The sequence below is a fragment of the Cibotium barometz genome, chromosome 23 (assembly GCF_041138505.1).
Source record: "Cibotium barometz isolate CiBa-2024 chromosome 23, ASM4113850v1, whole genome shotgun sequence".
NCBI lineage: Eukaryota > Viridiplantae > Streptophyta > Polypodiopsida > Cyatheales > Cibotiaceae > Cibotium > Cibotium barometz.
The window spans coordinates 32,850,741-32,870,744 of NC_141068.1; the positions used below are offsets into that span (position 1 = coordinate 32,850,741).

At 38.6% G+C, this 20,004-nt stretch overlaps 1 protein-coding gene across 1 annotated transcript; it reads left to right on the forward strand.

The window, feature by feature from the left end:
* The first annotated feature begins 2,187 nt into the window (after nt 1–2,187).
* Nucleotides 2,188–5,192, forward strand: LOC147625858 (putative WRKY transcription factor 27). Its single transcript, XM_086817849.1, has 2 exons — nt 2,188–2,676; nt 4,125–5,192. The coding sequence occupies exons 1-2, from the start codon at nt 2,255–2,257 to the stop codon at nt 4,477–4,479; spliced, it is 777 nt and encodes a 258-aa protein (XP_086673975.1). The 5' UTR covers nt 2,188–2,254; the 3' UTR covers nt 4,480–5,192.
* Nucleotides 5,193–20,004: the final 14,812 nt, after the last annotated feature.

The window sequence follows — 20,004 nt, forward strand, 5'->3', positions numbered from 1 at the left end:
GTTTATGAAAGTGTTCAAGTAATAATAGTAGCTTTACAAATTAAAGTTCAACGTTTTTATACTCAATATTATGAATAATGTTACTGTTTTTATAAAAAATATTTAATTCATGATGGAAACAAAGTGCAGCACAAAAATACGTCTAAATGGTCTCAAAAAGTATGATCACGTGTGTTTTTTAATGTATTACTTGGTTTGATTAATCAACTGTCACCATTGCACATCATTTTTGTGTTCAAGGTGTCAAAATGGCCTCACAAAGTATGATCATTTTTTTAAATGCAAGAATGACTCATGGTTTGATAGTCATTGTTGCACGTGTAAGGTGTGATTTTTTTTGAGAGAGAGAGAGAGAGAGAGAGAGAGAGAGAGAGTTATTATCAACATCTATGAAAGAGAGAAAAAAGAAAGAAATATGATGTGAACATCTATAAAAGACACAAAAGAGTCAAAAAGAGAGACAGAAAGAAAGAAATATGTTGCCAATGTCTATATAAGAACAAAAAGGTCCATGAGACCAAAAAGATATATATGATGTCAAGATAACCTTTAAAAAAAAACAAGCAGCCGAAAGGTAGCAAAGGACCATACGTGTGTATAATAGACTAGGTAGGAAAAGATCCTAAATTATTGCTTTTGTATGTGTTGATGTCTGTGTGTGTGTGTGTGTGTGTAAATGAGAGATAAAGAGAGAGATCACATGAAGCTCTGACATTGGTTAGTAGATGGAACACGTAACTCTATTATTTAACCTTTTGATTTTATATTATATAAATGGAAAGATGATTTATTTTATCATGTCATGCACTTTACCCTAGACATGATAATTTATACATGTATTCTTCCCTCCGATGTGGAAATTTTTGATGAATAAAGTGCTCAAAGAGATTACACATCTTTTCAAGGACAGGTAGGGAGTGGTATCGAATAGCATTTTGATGATTTTAAGGTTTTCAATTGTGTATTTCTTTTATCGAAATTTTTAAATACGATACAAACACTGATTAGTAGAATTGATCAAATTACTTCCAATAGTACAATGTAGATAAGGAAACATTTTTTGAGTCTATGGGGGCTTCTAATAATAATACTGAGATATTGGTGCATACTTCTAAACGGTCCAACCTTTATTACCATTTGAAATTGAGGAACAACTCAACTAGCTGGGTGATAAGAAGGAACTGGCTGATGACAATCACAAGTCCTGGCATGGGTATAGGATGCTCATGGAATCCAATCTTAAAATTCAAGGGACATGGCTAATAGCAATGAGAGGGAGAAGATCCTGAAGGGATGTCCTTCCATAATACATAATTTATCCTAAAAGCACGTTGTTTTATGTCCTTGAAGGGTTGGTTTTTTAGTTGGGTTAGCTTTCATGTTGGTCGCAACTTATATTTTTAAGGAGTTGAACTACTCGATGTACTCAGTTTTATTTCTATATATATATATATTTATAGAAATAAAACTGAGTACATCCAATAGTTCAACCCCTTTAAAAAAGTGGCAATATAACTAACTGCATTTACATATTAAAAAATGTTCTTTCATATGGGTTGTAAATAGAATTTTATCAATGTCACTTTTGAATCATATACGATCTTGTTACCTTTAGACATCATTGTGAATATATACAAGGCTCAGTACTAAATTTTTGTAATGGCTTTCAAGTCATAGGATGTAGGATGAGAAGGTAAATGCAAAGAATATGCCATCTAAAATTCAACATAGATATAGCTTGGAAAAACATTTTGAAGATATCCACGTAATAGACGATGTTTACAAACACATGTATGCAGAAAGAGTTTGCGGAACCAGTGCTCACATAAGCTCAATGTGTTTTTCTCGGCTGAAATTCATAGATCCTGGTCGGAATCGGACGTTACCTTTAATAGTAAGGGATGAAATCTGTACGTGTTAGTTATAAATCCCTGCATTTGTATGATTTTCTAGTGATTTTGGACTCTAAATCCCGGTTGAGCCTAAACGTTGCCTTTAATAAGGGTTGAAAAAAAAGCGTTGCCTTTAACTATAAGGGTTGAAAAAAAGAATCTATTGCTCAGCCGTCGGACCTTTTGGATCCGGCCTTATCGGAGGTACTGATTTGTCTTGCTAGTGGGTGGCCGGTCTGGAGTCTGGACATGTGAGCAGTGTTGACTTGTGAGGGCTTCCTTCTAGACACACAGGCCATGCAGCATGCATGTAGCCGCCTGTGGCAGTCTTCTGTCAGAGACTGAGAGCAGGTATTCGAATAATGGATCGTCAGGAAGAGTTGACCTGTGAAGACGAGCTTAGGAGGGTGGTGGCACGGGGCTTGGAGCTGGCAGGAAGCCTGCAAGAAAAGGTGGAATCAGTGCCCACGGGCAGCCTGCTGGGCGATGATGACCGAATCCAGATGCGGTCCGTTTTACTCCAGGGCTCGCTTGAGATTGTGGAGCATATGAACCGCTTTATCGAGCTGTTAAAGAGTAATAGTACTTCGGTATTAGGGGACCAGAGTCATGAGAACTTGCAAGGTGCAGCACTAGGCTCTGCCAGCAGTCGATTAGTTCGGAAGCGTAGGAAACCTGTGTGGAAGCAGACTGTGCGCATTCCAGTGGGCTACACAGAGCACTTGGACCGCTATATTTGGCGGAAGTATGGCGAAAAGAACATCCAGGGCATCAAATACAAGAGGTAAGTAAATATGGTGAATATATATTGTTCGAATCTCATGCAAACAGCTGCTCGCCATGGTCTGCACGTTTATCTAAGATTTAAGCGGATTTTTCAATAGTTCTGGTTCGTAAATCTCGCCTATAATTTTACAGTAGTTCTGTTATGCAGTGGGCTATCTAAAGAGATATAAGCAAATAGCGCCCCACATACATCTCATTGCATACAACATATGCATAGACGCATGCATGGAGCTCTTTACATAGAGCCATATACAAATTTATTTACATGGTGCTCATACAAAGAGAATTAAGGGAAGATCTAGGCAAAGCTCTATGCCGGGATGTAATGCATAAGCTCGACATAGAGAGGTATGTGCAAAGAGCTATTATATATAAGATCTATGCATACTTGCATAAGCTGCTCGACTCTATGCATGATAGCATACATCATATGCATAATAGATTTTGTATCAGCTCTATGCATATTATGCAGAAGTTGAGTTCTATGCATAGGGCTTACACGAGATCTATCTAAGTGATTTTGCTATCCTTTTTTTTACATGAAGATGTGGTTTTTTGTTTTGTTTTCTAGGGATCTTCAAAACTACTTCGTAGTTGATATTATAAAAATAATAATATTTCTTTTACACAAAGGTAGGTAGAAAAACTATTTTATTACGAGTTTAACCAAGTTTGATTTCTCTCCCTTTATGTACGGTGCTCAACACATTAGCCCCTTTTTTCGTGAGGTAAGACTAATTGCTCTATCCTCATTTTTTAAATATTTTCATGCTTATCTTACACCCTTGAAACATATTATTTTTAATTAGGATTTATGCTTGCGTAGAGGTTCTTATTCTTGGGCATACATAGACCTAGAGTCTTGCATATAGCTCTAATGCCTTAAATAAAGCTCTTGATGCATGCATTACATCTCTCGTGCAAACTTATCCCTTACATAAGAGAGATTTTCATGCATGCATCAAGAGCCCTAATGCATTAGATTTGTTATGCAACCTTATCCTTACATAAGAGAGAACTTAATGCATTCATCAAGAGCTCCAATCCATAATAGCTCTCTAATGCATGCATGAGATTTTTATGCATCCAAAAGAGATGATCTCTTTCTCTACAATAGCTCTTATGCACTAAGATATATCTATCAGTACAATAGCTCTTATGCAATAAGAGACCTTATCTATCAGTACAATAGCTCTTATGCAATAAGAGACCTTATGCTTTATCGAGCTGTCAAAGAGTAGTAGTACTTTGGGACCAGAGTAATGGCCAGTTGCAGGTGAAAAAGAACATCCAGGGCATCAAATACAAGAGGTAAGTAAATATGGTGAATATATATTGTTCGAATCTCATGCAAACAGCTGCGAGCCATGGTCTGCACATTTATCTAGGATTTTAAGTGGATTTTTCAATAGTTCTGATTCCTAAATCTTGCCTATAATTTTGCAGGAGCTACTTCAGATGCGCTCACAAAGGCTGCCTGGCCTTGAAGCAGGTGCAAAAATGCGAGGATGGTGAAGGTTTCGACGTCACGTACATCGACGCGCACACGTGCGCCCAAAGCATTCACATGCAGGAGCTCAACTTAGCATCTTTCCCATTGATTCATAATAATATTCATAATAATCAGAGAGGAGTACCTCAGTCCCTCCCCCTCGCTGACCACATTTTTAATCAACTGTCTGCATTGCCTTTGCTCAATATTTCCGGCCCACCTCTTCAACATTTATATGCCGCGCCCACCACCTCTTCGACATTTATACCACCCATAATTGATCCCTATATTAGCAACACATGTAAATGATCCCCGATCGCACCACCACCTGATCGTGCCTCCTGCACAATTTGTAACCAGCAATTATACTAATCTGTTGACGAAGAGGACGAGCAACGCCAGCTCCTCATTTCTCATTTCTAATCATCAGATTACTCTAGTGCCTACTACAGCAGAGACAGTACATGTGAACCACACAAGCTTAATCCCATGCCCGTTTGTGAATCCTTTTGCGTCCCTCGAAGGAGGCGTCTAATGAACTAGAGACGACACGCCTAATTAATGTAATATTGCTCTACTTAGTACTAAGTTTACATATGTTTTGCTAGACTCAAACGCTGTGTGGGGCTAATTCCTCCCCCTCACGTCTTCGCATTTTTCTAGAGCTTCTTGCTGCATCCCTGCGAGTCTGATTTGTTTGTGCACCCTCACATGTTCCCCAAGCATCTCGGTTTGTGTACATGTACACATTTTCTGTCTAGGTGGCTGGGTGTGCGCGCTCTTTGGTTTGGGGTATTGAGGGGTTTTGTTCGGCTATCTAGCCACCGGTGACATCGCATATAGTATTGAGCTAGGCTACCATAAGCCTTGAATGACACTGGTTTTATCATGCTACATTTGAATTTGTATAGCCAACATTGTTATTAACAAAGATTAAATATGAGAACTGTCATTAGCTAGGGCCTTAGTGAGCCCACTAGGCTAGTGATATTTTAAGTACATTTTTAATTTAAAATAGCTTAGCAATGCTTCTTGTGAGAAACGGTGGCGTTGTAAATGTTGTGAAGCGACCGTGGTATAGATGCTTGTTGCAACCTAGATTCTGGTCAAGAATAATCTCTTATGTCAAGTCATTCGAATATTTTATTCGCAGGCTTCCGTTCTCTAGTTTCCTTCGTTGCACGCATTTATGGAGGCCAACAACAATCTCAGCATCAGCAACAACAAATGGATGCTACACACTACAAGACCATCATCTTTATTGTTGGTCCTGTGTCCTCGTGAAACCAAGGCACACGACGGTGAAACCATCATTTCTATTTGTTTTGGTTATTGTTTCTACTGTGTGTTTCTTACTAGAGAATACTTATTATTTGATTTGTTTTGTAGTTTCTTGTCCTCTTAAGATCCTTGTCATAAGTTTACTAGGATTTATATGTTTCTTTGTGTATGCTTAATCTTGTTTTTTAAAATTTTACTTTGTTTTTCTTTTGTTTATATGGATATAGATGAGCTTTACGCATGTATGTAACTATGTGTATCTATGTTATGCATAAGAGCTATATATTGTATAGCTGGTCGTCTGTCCTCTAGTGAAACTATCATTTCTATTTGTTTTGGTTATTGGTTCTACTGTGTGTTTCTTACTAGAGAACACTTATTATTTGATTTATTTTGTAGCTTCTTGTCCTCCAAAAGATCCTTGTGGTAAGTTTACTATGATTTATATGTTTCTTTTTGTATGGTTAATCCTATTTTTTAAATTTATTTTGTTTTTCTTTTGTTTATATGGATATTGATGAGCTCTACGCGTAGAGCTCTCTCTACGTATCTATGTTATGCATAAGAGCTATATATGGTATAGCTTATTCATAGATGTGCATAGATGAATATAGACGATCTTTATGCACATGCATATATTTTTCCTTTCTTTCTATTTTTGTTCTTTTTCTATAAATATAGATGAGCTTTATGCATAGAGCTACGCATACACATAAGAGCGCCTACATGCATATAGCTTATTCATAGAGCTATGCATAAGATTATGCGTACACATATCTTCTTTACTTCTTTCTTTTCTTCTTCTTTTTGTATGACTATAGATGAGCTTTATGCATATAGCTTATTCATAGAGCTATGCATAAGATGTATATATATATATATATATATATGTGCACAAGATATCTACTAGCATAGAGCTAGTATGCGTAATATACATAATAGCTCTATGCATAAGCCTCATGCATGCAGTTTTATGCATAAGGCATATACATAGAGCTCTATGCTATGCAGTGGGCTATCTAAAGAGATATATGCAAATAGCGTCCCACATACATCTCATTGCATATGCATAGACACATGCATGGGGCTCTTTTCATAGAGCCATATACAAATTTATATACATGGAGCTCATACAAAGAGAATTAAGGGAAGATCTAGGCATAGCTCTATGCCTAGATGTAATGCATAAGCTCAACACATATAGCGTAATGCATAGAGAGGTATGTGCAAAGAGCTATTATATAAAAGATCTATGCATATTTGCATAAGCTGCTCGACTCTATGCATGATACCATACATCATATGCATAATAGATTTTGTATAAGCTCTATGCATATTATGCATAAGTTGAGTTCTATGCATAGGGCTTACACGCGATCTATCTTAGTGATTTTGCTATCCTTTTTTTTACATACAGATGTGGTTTTTGTTGGAAATATCACACAAATCCATTCAAAGGTTAAAAGGGGCTGTATTACCTTGACAACTTTACTCAAGAAGCATCTTCAAATGGGCGCCTATTTCAAAATAGCCTAGAGGGCATCTTGTTCATTTATGGCAAACCCACATGGGGGGGAGATGGCATCTTATGCTTGTAAGACATCATAGGTGATGTCATGAGGTCATGTACTACTTGCCTATATAAGAGGCCCTTGCTAATGAAGAGAACAAATCGAGTTTCTATGTTTATGCCTAAACCATGTTTCATTAGCATCTCCTAATTCACTCATAATCTTGCTTCTAGCCATGACCTAACCATGTCCATAGCCATGTTTGATCCTCCTTAGCTTTGCTAATCCACTCACTAACCCAACAATTGGTATCAGAGCTTAGGTTAACATTATCCAAATCTCACTCATTAGGGCTTAATTAGCACCTCATTAGCTTAAGCCTCTCTTATCCCCTCCACTTATCTAGCCTGAAATATAGGCAATCCATGGAGCATCAAGATCCCATCGCCCTCTTCAAGACTCATCACAAGCGCTTAGCTAGGCGTTCTTAACACAAAGATGAAGCTGCTGATGGGCAGAATTAGCCAAAGAGTGCCCGGAGTAAACGACATTGCTGCAGAGACCTGCGCCTTTTTATTTGGGGAAAAACGTTGCTCCATCACCATCACTTTGCCAATCATTAATTCCTCAGAGCCTCAAGGGTTTTGATAGGCTACAAACATGCCTATCTGGTCAGTTTTGCATATGGTTTCGTGGTTTGGTGGCTATAGGACTGACATAGCTTCTGGAGCTTCATCTCCTAATAGTGAATGAATGAGTGGTTATTCCACTTAATCACCAATGTTTTGTGCTTAAATTGGTCTCAAATCACTGATATTGAAAGTGCTTAAAGCATTAGGTGCATGGATCTAGGCCTCTACTTCTTTCAAGTACTCCAAGTGACCCAATTTTTAGAAATTATTTTGAAAGCATTTATCACATTGGTCACCATATACTTGATGATATTACTATATTGTGATGATGTTATTGTTTACATCATTTTTTGAATCACAATGGCTGAACCATCTGATGCTGAATCATCAAATATTCAACATTTGAAGCCTAAGAAGAAAAGTAGAAAGCCGAGGAGACGGGTAAGAAACAATGTCTACAACCCAAGAGCAAACAATGTTTCAAGAGGATATGATTGGTCTGAGTTTTTCATAAAAAAAATTCATCTATTTGGTGAAGGTATCTAATCTTGTAAAAGCATTAGACACTGCCCTTGAGTGATACTCAAGTGGTAAGACCTTGCTTTATCATCATGTCTACATCCTCATTTCATGTTGATAAGTTTAATGGGGTAGGCTTTCATACCTGGCAAGTTAGAGTAAGATTTATTCTCATGAAGAAAGGTCTTTGGGGGGTTGCTAGTGGAAAGGAGAAAAAACCTACCACTAGAGATGGTGAGCAAGGATGGGTACCTAGGGATGAGAAAGCTTTTGCCATAATTGCATTAGGTCTAAGTGACAACTACATACATCATATCTCTAATGCAAATAACTCCGCTGAAGCATGGGAAATCCTAGAGAAATTATTTGGGGCAAAAGGGAAGCATTCCAAGATAGGGCTGAAAATCCAATTTTTTAAACTTGAAATGAAGGTTCTGAGTCTTTACCTTCTCGTCTTAATTATATAAAAAGCCTAATGTCACAACTTGCAACAATAGGAGCACCAATAGATGAGGAAGATGCCATTGCAGTTTTGTTGAAAAGCATGCCTTATGATGAGTATGGACATTTAGTGTCAACTCTCATGAATCTTCCGGACCCTACTTTAGAAGCCATTGAAGCTGCACTCCTTGTGGAACACAAGAAGAAGCAAGAGAAGATAGGGGATAATTGAAGGGGCATACTTCTCCAACAACAAGTCACACTTCAAGAAGAAGAACTTCATCGACACAAAAGGAAAGAAGAAGGCTTGTGGATTCTGCGGCAAGGACAATCACATTGAAGAAAATTGTTTCTTCAAACAAAAGGCACAAAAGGCATTCCTCGCAAGTCAAGACAAAGAAGAGCTTCAAGAAGAGGCCTCCAAAGAGGCAAGTTTTATCCAAGATGAATGGGCCTTTTGAGTAAAATCAAGGGATTGCCCGTACCATGTTTAAAACCTCTCCATCCTAAATATAACTATCTCATTGTAAGCTTTACTATGGTATTCTAGCATCATCCATCAATGCTAGCAGTTTTTTGTTTTGTTTTCGAGGGATCTTCAAAAATACTTCGGGATTTGGTTAGTTGATATTTAAAAATTAATAATATTTCTTTTACACAGAGGTAGGTAGAAAAACTATTTTATTATGAGTTTAACCAATTTTGATTTCTCTCCCTTTATGTGATTGCTTGCACGGTGCTCAACACACTAGCCCCTTTTTTCTTGAGGTGAGACTAATTGCTCTACCCTCATTTTTAAAATATTTTCATGCTTATCTTACACCCTTGAGACATTATTTTTAATTAGGACTTATGTAATTTATGTTTGCATAGAGGTTCTTATTCTTGGGCATACATAGAGCTAGAGTCTTGCTAGCTCTAATGCTTTCAATAAAGCTCTTGATGCATGCATTAGATCTCTTATGCAAACTTATCCCTTACATAAGATAGCTCTTCATGCATACATCAAGAGCTCTAATGCATTAGATCTGTCATGCAAAGTTATCCTTACATAAGAGAGACCTTAATGCATTCATCAAGAGCTCCAATGCATAAAAGCTCTCTAATGCATGCATGAGATTTCTATGCATCCAAAAGAGATGATCTCTTTCTCTATAATATCTCTTATGCACTAAGATTTCTCTATCAATACAATAGCTCTTAGGCAATAAGAGAGCTTATGTGTCAACTAAGAGATTGATATGCATGCATAGGATCTACATGCATGCCTAATAGCTATATATCCATTACTTGTGTTCTTTTTTCTTTTGTAGGTCTTCTTTGAAAGAGATCAATCTATTACCCTATGTTATCATACAATATAAATCACTATGGTATTAGTTTTATATTAATTCCACTAACTTACCCACTTGGGAGTATGTTTAATTAGTAATTCAAGCATTTTATGCTATCATGGAGCTTTTAATAATGCAGACATATATGTCTACCACATGTAGTAAAACTCTTTTGCATTCTTGCATTATCTATACTTAAGAGGGCCCTCAATGCATGTACTAAGGGCTCTAATGCATGTATAGAATCTCTCTAATGCATGCATAAGAGCATGTGCATGTATAGGAGCTATAATATGGATGCCAATAGTTGGAGTGCAAGCATAAGGATCTCTTATCCTTTGAGGTATCCCCTCTAATGTTGCATAAGAGCATTAGAGAACTCTATTGCATATAGTGGCCACTTCGAGCTGTGAATCCAAGTACAAGGCAGCTTTTATAGCTACAATTGAGTGTGTGTGGCTCAGACGTCTGATGGGTTGATTTGGACAGTATTGGACAGTCGTCTAGCACTATGATTTTCACTCACAGCCAGAGTGCATTAGCAGTTGCTAGAAACCCAATGTTTCATGCTCGCACCAAGCACATTGAGGTGCATTACCATTTTGTCAGGGAAAGACTCTCTGTTAAACAGAGGTCAGCTTGGTCTATGTGCCTACATACGACAACATGGCAGATTTATTCACAAAAGGCTCTTACTTGTGAAAAGTTTAAAGCTTTTTGTAAAGCTTTGGGCTTATTGCCTTTTCAGGATTGATCAACCATACCCTGTACATGTTCACATCATCACTCTAGGGGGGATTTATAGCATTATATGGTAGTGATGTGTGTGAACACACTTAGGACTGCCAGGGCACTTTTTCCCTCACTAGGAGGTTTTTCCCCCCCGTGCATATGTACACCCTCTTATCTACTCATTTTGGGGTGTGTACTTATCTTTTGTATCGGGCACACATTTTTTCATTCTATTCTAGTGAGTTTGTGTACTCTAAAGCTTCTCTATCTTGTGTGTGTGCATTGTTAAAACCCTAACCCTAATTCCATCAATAAGTTCACAAACATGTCCATAGCTTCAGCATCTTCAAACCCTTTGACCAGAAAGTAATTCCACTATTACACCTTCTTAGTAGACCCAAAAAAAATGTAAACTATTTAGATCTATGCATAGGCATGTCTCACGTGCTCACATCAACTTTCATGTGAATAAACCCAAAGGAAGGCCTCCAAAAGATCCATTGGGCCTTATGGAGTTCAAAACTGCAAGAGTGGCCAACTAGGCGATTTTCACCCCTGCAAACACCTATCTCCTGATGTCAAAATCTTATGAGATTTGGTGTGATTAGAGAACACTATATGGAAATACTCCACACCAAATCTTGTGGCTTATATCACTTCAAGTAGAGAGAAATTAGGGATGGAACCAAGACACTTTGGCCATACTAAAATTTCAGAAAACAAGCAACAATACCAAACCTAGACCCTATCTTCTGTACTTAACCAATCATAGAACTTGTATTTTCATAGATGCCACTCTCCAAACCCTTTTTCCCTATTACATATAACCTCTGGTTGCACTTCTTCCCATACCACTACTCCGCACAACCACTAGTGCATTGTCCCAAATACGAGTGCATGCCGGTAGCTACTGGCATTCACCGGGACCTCCCAATGCGTACTGGGTGTGGTGCTACCTAAGCACGCCAATAGCTACCGGCATGCAATGGAAGCTCCCAATGCATGTCGGGTGCTACCTAAGCATGGCAAAAGCTATCGACATCCACTGAGACTTCCCAATGCATACCCGGTGCTACCTAAGCATGTTGGTAGCTACCAGCAAGCACTCGAAGCTCTCAATGTATGTGAGGTGCTACTTAAACATGCCAATAGTTACTAAAATGCATTGGGAGCTCTTGCTGTTGGCTGGTAGCTACCAGCATGCACGTGGTGCTCCCAATGCATGCTCAGTCTTGCCTAAGCATGCCGGTACAACGTGAGCATGCATGAGGGGTCATAGCTAAGCATATCGGTACAACCTGAGCATGCTGGTAGATACCTAAGCATGCCAGGTGCTCTCCAAGCATATGCCAATAGAGTTATTAATGCATGATAGTAGCTTCTAATGCATGCTTTAATAGTAAATAGAAACACATATCACTTAAGCATGCCAGTAGGTACCAACATGCACTAAGACCTCCCAAAACATGCCATGTGCTACACCTAAGCACGATGATACCTACCAGCAAGCGTTTGTAGCACCCGAGAATTAATGGCATGCGTTGGTGGTTCCCAATGCATTCCAGGTGCTATACCTACGCATGCCCATAGCTACTACTGATATGCATTGGGAGCTCTCGGTGCATGCCATTAGCTCCCGGATGCTAATAATGCTTGTCGGTAGCTACCGTGTCATGAAAACAGGATTTACTGGGAATCTAGAGACCATTCGGGCATATACATACATAACCTCCTAAGCACATATGCATATACATACATAACCTCCTAAGCACATATATACTTATGCTATATGTGCATGCATAAAAAGGAATAAAAAAGCAATAAGGATACTCTAAAGAGCAATGTGTGTATATGCTTGTAGAAAAGATTCAGCTCATGTATATGCATAAGATTATGCTTGTGCATAAACATACATAGCCTCATAAGCACATACATACATACGCTTATACTTACATAGGGCTTACACATTAGGCCCAATGCGTTGGGTCTTATGTCTTCTTCTACTTGTAATTTATGACCTTTTTTGAAATCTTGTACCCTTTTCTCTCATTAAAACACATGTGTTTTTTCATGTACTTTTATATACCATAATACATACATACATACATCTCTATATCTCTCTATATATGTCTATGTATGTATGTGTGTATGTATATATTCATACATACATGCAATAAAATGTTTCTTATGCAAGTAGGAGTAGTAGACAAGAGATTTAATGCATGCATAAATGGGTTTAATGTATGCATAAGAGCTAAATACATGCACAAATCTATGCGTGTATAAGAGCTCTAATAAAAATTTTATGTAAGCATAAAATGCACACAAAAAATTTCTCACAAAAAGAGGTTTTGGCATTAGTATAAAAATGAGAATGTGGTGATGCTTACCTCACAAAACAAGAGGGCGTCATGGCTTTATCTCTATGAAGGAACACTTATAAAAGAAAACATTAAAAGAACAAATCAAGAAATATGCAAGATATAGCTATTAGGCATGCATAAAGCTCTAACACATGCATAGAGCTATTAGGCATGCATGTAGCTCTAACACATGCATAGAGCTATTAGGCATGCACTCTAACACATGCATAGAGCTATTAGGCACACAAGATATTAGGCATGCATAAAGCTCTAACACATGCATAGAGCTATTAGGCATACAACTTTTATGTAGCATTCGTGAAGATTTCTCAATGCAATAGAGTTCTCTAATGCTCTTATGCAACATTAGAGGGGATATCTCAAATCATAAGAGATCCTTATGCATGCACTCCAACTATTGGCATCCATATTATAGCTCTTATACATGTGCATGCTCTTATGCATGCATTAAAGAGCATCTATACATGCATTAGAGACCTTAGTCCATGCATTAAGGGCCCTCCTAAGTATAGATACTGCAAGCATGCATAAGAGTTTTACTACATGTGGTAGAGATATATGTCTGCATTAAAAGCTCCATGAGAGCATAAAGTGCTTGAACTACTAATTAAACATACTTCCAAGTGGGTAAGTGAGTGCAACTAATACAAAACTAATACGATAGTGATTTATACCGTATGATAAGATAGGGTCATTATTGATCTCTTTCAAGGAAGACCTAAAAAAAAAAGGAACACTAGTAATGGATATATAGCTATTAGGCATGCATATAGATCTCTTAGTTTGACACATAAGGTCACTTATTGCATAAGAGCTACTGTACTGATAGATATATCTTAGTGCATAAGAGCTATTGTAGAGAAAGAGATCATCTCTTTTTTGGATGCATAAAAATGTCATGCATGCATTAGAGAGCTTTTATGCATTAGAGCTCTTGATGAATGCATTAAGTTCTCTCTTATGTAAGGATAAGTTTGCTTATGCATTAGAGCTCTTGATGCATGCATGAAAATCTCTCTTAAGTAAGGGATAAGTTTGCAGGAGAGATGTAATGCATGCATCAAGAGCTTTATTTAAGGCATTAGAGCTATATGCAAGACTCTAGCTCTATGTTTGCCCAAGAAAAAGAACCTCTATGCAAACATAAACTGCATCAATCCTAATTAAAAATAATATGTTTCAAAGGTGTAAGATAAGCATGAAAATATTTAAAAAATGAGGATAGAGCGATTAGTCTTACCTCAAGAAAAAAGGGCCTAATGTGTTGAGCATCGTGCAAGCAATCACATAAAGGGAGAGAAATCAAACTTGGTTAAACTCGTAATAAAATAGTTTTTCTACCTACCTTTGTGTAAAAGAAATATTATTATTTTTAAAATATCAACTAACCAAATCTCGAAGTAGTTTTGAAGATCCCTAGAAAACAAAACAAGAAACCACATCTTCATGTAAAAAAAAGGATAGCAAAATCACTAAGATAGATCTCGTGTAAGCCCTATGCATAGAACTCAACTTATGCATAATATGCATAGAGCTGATACAAAATCTATTATGCATATGATGTATGCAATCATGCATAGAGTTGAGCAGCTTATGCAAATATGCATAGATCTTATATATAATAGCTCTTTGCACATACCTCTCTATGCATTACGTTGTATGTGTCGAGCTTATGCATTACATCCATGCATAGAGCCTTGCCTAGATCTTCCATTAATTCTCTTTGTATGAGCTCCATGTATATAAATTTGTATATGGCTCTATGTAAAGAGCTCCATGCATGTGTCTATGCATATGTTGTATGCAATGAGATGTATGTGGGGCACTATTTGCATATATCTCTTTAGATAGCCCACTGCATAGCATAGAGCTCTATGCATATGCCTTATGCATAAAACTGCATGCATGAGGCTTATGCATAGAGAAGCATTGCTAAGCTATTTTAAATTAAAAATGTACTTTAAATATCACTAGCCTAGTGGGCTCACTAAGGTCCTAGCTAATGACAGTTCTCGTATTTAATCTTTGTGAATAACAATGTTGGCTATACAAATTCAAATGTAGCATGATAAAACCAGTGTCATTCAAGGCTTATGGTAGCCTAGCTCAATACTATATGCGATGTCACCGGTGGCTAGATAGCTGAACAAACCCCCTCAATACCCCAAACCAAAGAGCGCAGCCACCTAGACAGAAAATGTGTACATGTACACAAACCGAGATGCTTGGGGAACATATGAGGGTGCACAAACAAATCAGATTCGTAGGGATGCAGCAAGAAGCTCTCGAAAAATGTGAAGACGTGAGGGGGAGGAATTATCCCCACAAAACGTTTGAGTCTAGGAAAACATATGTAAACTTAGTACTAAGTAGAGTAATATTACATTAATTAGGCGTGTCGTGTCTAGTTCATTAGACGCCTCCTTCGAGGGACGCAAAAGGATTCACAAACGGGCATGGGATTAAGCTTGTGTGGTTCACATGTATTGTTTCTGCTGTAGTAGGCACTAGAGTATTCTGATGATTAGAAATGAGAAATGAAGAGCTGGCGTTGGTCGTCGTCGTCAACAGATTAGTATAATTGCTGGTTACAAATTGTGCAGGAGGCACGATCAGGTGGTGGTGCGATCGGGGATCATTTAATGTGTTGCTAATATAGGGATCAATTACGGGTGGTATAAATGTTGAAGAGTGGGCGGCATATAAATGTTGAAGAGGTGGGCCGGAAATATTGAGCAAAGGCAATGCAGACAGTTGATTAAAAATGTGGTCAGCGAGGGGGAGGGCTTCAGGTACTCCTCTCTGATTATTATTAATATTATTATGAATCAATGGAAAAGATGCTAAGTTGAGCTGCTGCATGTGAATGCTTTGGGCGCACGTGTGCGCGTCGATGTACGTGACGTCAAAACCTTCAGGGGTAACACCGTCCTCGCATTTTTGCACCTGCTTCAAGGCCAGGCAGGCTTTGTGAGCGCATCTGAAGTAGCTCCTGCAAAATTATAGGCAAGATTTAGGAATCAGAACTATTGAAAAATCAACTTAAAATCTTAGATAAATGTGCAGACCATGGCGAGCAGTTGTTTGCATGAGATTTGAACAATATATATTCACCATATTTACTTACCTCTTGTGTTTGATGCCCTGGATGTTCTTTTCGCCATACTTCCGCCAAATATAGCGGTCCAAGTGCTCTGTGTAGCCCACTGGAACGCGCACAGTCTGCTTCCACACAGGTTTCCTACGCTTCCTAACTAATCGACTGCTGGCAGAGCCTAGTGCTGCACCTTGCAAGTTCTCATGACGAGCACCGGCTTCCAAATTCTCGACTACCACAATTTGCTTCTCGCAATTTTTCACCTGCAACTGGCCATTACTCTGGTCCCCTAATACCGAAGTACTACTACTCTTTAACAGCTCGATAAAGCGGTTCATATGCTCCACAATCTCAAACGAGCCCTGGAGTAAACCGGACCGCATCTGGATTCGCTCATCATCGAGCAGGCTGCCCGTGGGCACTGATTCCACCTTTTCTTGCAGGCTTCCTGCCAGCTCCAGGCCCCGTGCCACCACCCGCCTAAGCTCGTCTTCACAGGTCAACTCTTCCTGACGATCCATTATTCGAATACCTACTCTCAGTCTCTGACAGAAGACTGCCACAGGCGGCTACATGCATGCTGCATGGCCTGTGTGTCTAGAAGGAAGCCCTCACAAGTGCTCACATGTCCAGAGACTCCAGACCGGCCACCCACTAGCAAGACAAATCAGTACCTCAGATAAGGCCGGATCCACACGGTCCGACGGCTGAGCAATAGATTGTTTTTTTCAACCCTTATAGTTAAAGGCAATGCTTTTTTTTCAACCCTTATTAAAGGCAACGTTTAGGCTCAACCGGGATTTAGAGTCCAAAATCACTAGAAATCATACAAATGCAGGGATTTATAACTAACATGTTGATGACACGGAAGCGGTATAGCTGTATATGCCTTTATAGAGTGTCACACTTCCACACACCGATACAAACACACCCAGAACACCAGACCCAAGAGCATAAACAAAACTTTATTTTAGCACAAGCCTTCGTCTCTACAAAGTTGGACATCTATTACATCCTCAGAACCATGTTCATCTAGTGCCCATTCACAATCAGCCCACTCCAGCTCCAAATCACAATAAAACAGGCCACTTCTCTTCCTGGCTTCCCCTGGCAACAAATACAACACACACACTGGCATTCTACACTTAGAGACAATAATACAAACAAGAACAACCACCTCTCTCCTTTGCAGTAGCAGCAGCAACCCAATGAGGCAGCACCATCACACTTTGTGCTTAGAGGCGGCACCTTCAACAAAAAACTCGCTCTCTGCTGCATCTCTGTGGTCGGCACCATCAAGCATCACCTGGTTGTCACCATCCTGTATTCGACCCTACCATGAGAAAAGGCCCATGCCTCAGCTCGCATCATGTACACTCTATCCATGTGTGTAGCCCTCTGTATCACCTGCTGGCTGCACATCACCACCTTGTCATCAAAATCAGCACTCTATTTACCCTTTTTCCACATTACTTCCAAGATGTTCCTCTGGCTATGAACATTCGCTGCATCTCTGTTAGCAGGTGCGCCAAACACAACACCACCTCCAAAACTCCCTGTTTCTACCAGAGGCGGTTCCCAGCAAGTCGCTAGCCCACAGTCGACAGTCGACCTTCTCCCACTTCTTTTTTTATTAGACTTTGCCAGCTCCAAGCCCTGTGCCACCACCTGCCTAAGCTCGTCTTCACAGGTCAACTCTTCCTCACGATCCATTATTCGAATACCTACTCTCAGTCTCTGACAGAAGACTGCCACCACATACGGCTACATGCATGCTGCATGGCCTGTGTGTCTAGAAGCCCTCACAAGTCAACATTGCTCACATGTCCAGACTCCAGACCGTCGGCCTTATCTGTGTACCTCAGATAAGGCCGGATCCACACGGTCCGACGGCTGAGCAATAGATTCTTTTTTTCAACCCTTATAGTTAAAGGCAACGCTTTTTTTTCAACCCTTATTAAAGGCAACGTCTAGGCTCAAGCAGGATTTAGAGTCCAAATCCACTAGAAATCATACAAATGCAGGGATTTATAACTAACACGTACAAATGTCATCCCTTACTGTTTAAAGTAACGTCCAATTCCGACCGGGATCTATGAATTTAAGCCAAGAAAAACACACGGGGCTTATGTGAGCACTGGTTCCGCAAACTCTTTCTGCATGCATGTGTTTGTAGGCTTTGTGTCGAGTGAGGTTTCCCCAGTAGAGAATGAGGACCTCTTTAATCCATTGACACCAGTTTGGTAACATCACCTATTACGTGGATATCTTCAAAATATTTTTCCAAGTTATATCTATGATGAATTTTAGATGGCATATTCTTTGCATTTACCTTCTCATCCTACTTCCTATGACTTGAAAGCCATTACAAAAATTTAGTACTCAGCCTAGTATATATTCATAATGATGTCTAAAGGTAACAAGATTGTATATGATTTAAAAGTGACATTGATAAAATTCTATTTACAACCCATATGAAAGAACATTTTTTAATATGTAAATGAAGTTAGTTATATTGCCACTTTTTCAAAGGGAGAATACATACATATATATTTATAGAAATAAAACTGAGTACATCCAGTAGTTCAACCCCTTAAAAATACAAGTTGCGACCAACATGAAAGCGAACCCAACTGAGAAACCAACCCTTCGATGACATAAAACAACATGCTTTTTTAGGATAAATTATGTATTATGGAAGGACATCCCTTCAGGATCTTCTCCCTCTCATTGCCATTAGCCATGTCCCTTGAATTTCAAGATTGGATTTCGTGAGCATCCTATACCCATGCCAAGAGTTGTGATTGTCATCATTAGCCAGTTCCTTCTTATCACCCAGCTAGTTGAGTTGTTCCTCAATTTTAAATGGCAATAAAGGTTGGACCCTTTAGAAGTATGCACCAATATCTCAGTATTATTATTAGAAGCCCCCATAGACCCAAAAAATGTTTCTTTATCTACATTGTACTATTGGAAGTAATTTGATGAATTCTACTAATTAGTGTTTGTATCATATTTAAAAATTCCGATAAAAGAAATACACAATTGAAAACTTTAAAATCATCAAAATGTTGTCCGATACCACTCCTTACCTATCCTTGAAAAGATGTGTAATCTCTTTCAGCAATTTATTCATCAAAAATTTCCACATTGGAGGGAAGAATACATGTATAAATTTTCATGTCTAGGGTAAAAAGCATGACATGATAAAATAAATCATCTTTCCATTTATATAATACAAAACCAAAAGGTCAAATAATAGAGTTAGGTGTTCCATCTACTAACCAATGTCAGAGCTTCATGTGATCTCTCTCTTTATCTCTCATTGACACACACACACACACACACACACATAAACACATACAAAAGATCGTTTAGGGTCTTTTCCTACCTAGTCTATTATACACACGTATGGCTCTTTGCTACCTTTCAGCTGCCTATCTTTTATTTTTTAGGTTATCTTGACATCATATATATCTTCTTGGTCTCGTGGACCCTTTTTGTTCTTATATAGATGTTGGCAACATATTTGTTTCTTTCTCTCTCTCTTTTTGACTCTTTTGTGTCTTTTATAGATGTTCACATCATATTTCTTTCTTTTTACTCTCTTTCATAGACGTTGATAATAACTCTCTCTCTCTCTCTTTCTCTCTCTCTCTCTCTCTCTTACAAAAATAAAATCACATCTTACACTACAACAGAATGAGAACATAGCCACGCAAACTAGAGAGAGATGGAAGTGAGAGAGGGACCATGGGCAAATTTGTGATATGGCGGGGTATACGCGGCTATATGCGCGGATATATGTGTATCTATATGCACGCCTATAACCGCATCTATACTGATATAGACATGCTTACTAACCCTTTACCTACCCTTTTGTTGGTTTTTTTAGGTCTTCTA